This window comes from Salvelinus sp. IW2-2015, linkage group LG13, assembly GCF_002910315.2.
Source record: "Salvelinus sp. IW2-2015 linkage group LG13, ASM291031v2, whole genome shotgun sequence".
NCBI lineage: Eukaryota > Metazoa > Chordata > Actinopteri > Salmoniformes > Salmonidae > Salvelinus > Salvelinus sp. IW2-2015.
The window spans coordinates 6,412,939-6,417,148 of NC_036853.1; the positions used below are offsets into that span (position 1 = coordinate 6,412,939).

The 4,210-nt window shown below is 41.2% G+C and overlaps 1 protein-coding gene across 1 annotated transcript in view; it reads right to left on the reverse strand.

Annotated features, from left to right (window-relative positions):
• Positions 1 to 898: 898 nt before the first annotated feature.
• cep152 (centrosomal protein 152) overlaps positions 899 to 4,210 on the reverse strand; it is a 45,111-nt gene continuing 41,799 nt past the window's right edge. Inside the window, exons 28-30 of the mRNA XM_070446348.1 lie at positions 4,200 to 4,207; positions 3,959 to 4,062; positions 899 to 3,793 (exon numbers count right to left, since the gene is read on the reverse strand). Of these exons, the coding sequence (XP_070302449.1) occupies positions 2,805 to 3,793; positions 3,959 to 4,062; positions 4,200 to 4,207 (1,101 nt within the window). The 3' untranslated portion in view covers positions 899 to 2,804. The remainder of the gene's footprint in view (positions 3,794 to 3,958; positions 4,063 to 4,199; positions 4,208 to 4,210) is intronic.

Below are 4,210 nucleotides of genomic sequence, written 5' to 3' on the forward strand. Positions count from 1 at the left end.
TCTACAACACAAAATATACAGTATGTACTGCTTATGAATGTGTTATGTATGTAAAGTACTTTATGTAGGTAGCATTCGCATAGGTGTAACAACCGTTTTCATTATGTGCTTTTCAAAAATACCATGTGCTCTTCCAACTACATTAACAATGAGATGCTGCGGGCGGTGGCCTGCCTCTTGTGCCTGATGTGTAGCTGTACACTGCAGGACTATTCAATGTTCTTCCAACCCTTTTGCTGTCTACTACATATAATAGTAAATTATATCTTTACATTAAAAACTAAAARTCTATCAGAATCACRGTCATTCCAATAAATGTTATTCCCCTTTATCTTCAAGAACAGGACTTGGAAATATGGAAGTATAGATTAGACAAATTGTTTTACCTGAGCATAACCCCAAAACGAAGGACTAATTAGCCAGCCCTACTCTGTTGTTTATGATTGTGTTGTCATGGAGGACTGATTGGGCTCGTTGATTCAAGATGGGAAAATAATTGCTCATGAAGCATGCTCATGAAATGGCATGCTTTGAGCACTACTGAAAAAAGTGCTCTTTACATGTGAAAAATTAATGCCATATGCTGCATTTGCTATAGGCCTATTGTCTCCCTTTTAGTTGGTGACTCTTTGATATCTCGATAATATGCAGCTGTTTAAAAAGACAAATCCACAGATGAAACAATAATAAAACGGCAACCCCGCCTCTGTTTTGGTAAAAAGCTGATGGATGGACCTGGAGAAATGTAACCCCTCTCAAATGAATAGACAGAGAGATGGATGGAAGAAGGACTGACCATCCATGATATNGGTAAAAAGCTGATGGATGGACCTGGAGAAATGTAACCCCTCTCAAATGAATAGACAGAGAGATGGATGGAAGAAGGACTGACCATCCATGATATCAACATGATAGTTTTAATCATGTTTTGAGGCTATACAGTGTGCTTTGTTAACATTTACATTGTTTACAAACATTGGAGAAAAATAAGCTTATATTTGGGTTTCTAATGGAGTGTGACAGGTGAACTAAACTCGAGGCATTTCTAAGTTATATTCTTCAAGAAATCAATGGATATATAATTTATAAGTCCAAAAATGGATGTAGAAACTACAGATTACCCCTTTAAGCCTATCAAAAGTGTGTGATAGCTACTGTAAATTAGACACTGCAGTTAGATTTACAATAATTTAAGCTTTCTGCCCATTTAAGACATGTCTATATCCCGGAAAGTTGGCCATTTACAACATCATTCTAGTCACATTATCGCATATTGAGCAACAACTGTCCCGGTTTAGGGACACCGATCCCGTACAGCAGGGGTGGGCAACTCCAGTCCTCGAAGGCCTGATTGGTGTCACACTTTTTCTCCATCCCTAGAAAAACACATCTGATTAATCAAATTGCATTCTTAACTGAATATCGTGATTATTGGAGTCAGGTGTGTTATCTGGGGCTGGGGCAAAACTATGACACCAATCAGGCCACTGAGGACTGGAATAGCCCACCCCCTGCTGTAGAGGGTAAGTAATTTTTTTGGTATTTATCTTTTTTATTTATATAACTTTTACTTTAATACATACCTAAAGAAAATTTACTTTTTACTCCATATATTTTCCCTGACACCCAAAAGTACATTTTGAATGCGTAGCAGGACAAGAAAATTGTCTAATTCACACACTTATCAAGAGAACATCCCTGGTCATCCCTACTGCCTCTGATCTGACGGACTCACTAAACACACATGCTTTGTTTGTTAATCATGTCTGGTTTAGTTTATAGAAAAGCTATTTGAAATGTATACTTTTACTTTTGATACTAAAGTATATTTTAGTAACTACATTTACTTTTGATACTTAAGTATCAAATACTTTTAGATTTTTACTCAAGTAGTATTTTACTGGTTGACTTTCACTCGAGTCATTTTCTATGAAAGTTTCTTTTACTCAAGTATGAGAATCGAGTACTTCCCCCCCCAACCACTGATAGTAGGCGTGGGTGGTGGAATGTCGAAGACACCAGGATGTGCAATACACCTTTCATTGCCATTTTTGTCTGGGAAATAGAGACTTTGAACTGTTAATGAGTTAATAGAACCCTTTTTTATTATAGTCCACATCATTAAGATCTAAACGAAAAGTTATTATAAATTACATTTAAAAGCAACATCATTTTTATTATAAAGAAGTGTATTTTGTTACATGCACAGCATCTCTCACAACCTTGATATAAAAAAATAGTTTAATTTAGAAAAACAAAAATAAAATAAATCCTTCAGTACAGATAAAAATCCATTAAAAGAACACAAGACAGAAGAAGTGTAACGTTTTAGAAACGTGGAAATCGTTGACTAGAAAGAAGCCAGGGTCACACAAGGCTTGTGCTACGTGTCCATCCGTTCTTGAAGGCACATTCACTGCACACCACAACCTAAGATTGCTATTGGTCCTAACACACATGAACACGAGGTTTACTTGTACACGTTTGTGGCAATTTAGAATTACCTCGGCGTAATGATTACCTCAGTCATTTCCMACATCATATCATGTGGGGCGGTAGGTAGCCTAGCGGTTAAGACCGTTCCAATCGCCGAGCCGACGAGGTGAAAAATCTGTCGATGTGCCCTTGAGCAAGKCACTTAACCCTAACTGCTCCTGTAAGTCACTCTGGATAAGAGSGTCTGCTAAATGACTMMAATATTAATGTAAATGTAAAGCTAAAATACAAAATTCAAGACTCACTGAAATCTCCATTTCCTCCCTTTATAAGAACAGGGTCATACAGAGTCTTAGAACTGTTAGCTCTTATTTCCGATGAGAGAATGGACCGTCAGAACCRCCCTCCTGCTGTTGACTCCGCTTCAGCTCAGAGAACAGACTCGTGGAACACAGCCTGTTCTGGAGCTGGTTCTGGTTCTGCCAGTCCCCCTCAGAGCCAGGGACAGGCTCTCTGTGACCCGATCTACTACTACCAGTCTTCATAGTGGGGACAGACCGAGTTAAAGCTTTGGTCTGAGGCGGSACACTGGGGAAAGTCGAGGATTTGGCGCAAGACTGAACATTGACAAAGTCTTTGTAAACYGTCACGTCAGAGTTGTCAGTGGCGAGGTTATCGAAATCACCCAGGTCATCAGCTGAAGAAGATCCACGCAAAGGGAACGGTTTCACAGTTTCCATTTTTCTGCCTGGGTGAGAGGAAACTGCGAGGACGTGGCGGCCATCTTGGGACCCATTACTGGACAAACTCCAATCGCTCGATCCTCCTTCGTCTCTAACGGGAAGCTCCTCCTGGACCAGGAAGGGTTTAGCGTTACTACGGTGACACAGGAAGTTGTCATCGTCTGATCTCCCCGACTCCGCCCCCTGCAGGTACAGCTCCCTGCTGGTCTGGGTCCTCAGAGTAACGTTAGTAAAATCACCACGGTAACAGTCGAGGGAGGTTTTACCAATTTGATGAGAGAATTTGTGAGGAGGAAGTGAGAGGAAAAGTCCTGAAGAGACATGGGGTTTCCCAAGCATGTTTGCAGGGGCTCGGTTCTCCGTTCCATTGGTCAGGAGGTTCAGGTGGGTGGGTTTACTCACAGGCCTAGTATTCCAGGTGGTGTTGACTGCAGCTGAGGTGGTTTTGGAGTCAGGGTCAGAGTACGTCTTGGCCTTCAGGATCCTCCCCTCATCACCACTGGACATGGTGATCTCAGGGAAGTGGCTWGCTGGACATTGGGTTTTATTAGAAGGGGAACCTGAAGCGTTGCCTGGATGCTTGTCAGTAGCGGCCTCTGTCTTTGATGATGAGCCTGTTGATACAAGAGATCATTTGGAACAATCAAATCAGATTCGTTTTTTTATTTTTATTTTTTACATCATCAACAGTTGTCACAAACTCCCTAGAAGTACGATTCCATTTGATGATCCTGTACCCTATTTATTTTCATCTTATATTAAAATCAACACGGTCTTACCCGGTAAGCTGTGGCTCTTTCCCGTTTTCCTCTTGGTAGGGGTCTCCAACACTTTGGCCATGGCTGCCAGCTTACTCGCAGCGTGAATTATTTTCTTCTCAGCCCTGAAGGGGAAGGAAAGAAAAGGGAGGATACACTTAGCCTTACTATAAACCTTTAATCCCAAATCAACCGCTACCCCCTGGGCACTAGTACAGATCTGAGAGGATTGGACAGGTGTATGCAGGTGTATGCAGCATACCCTGTGGCCTG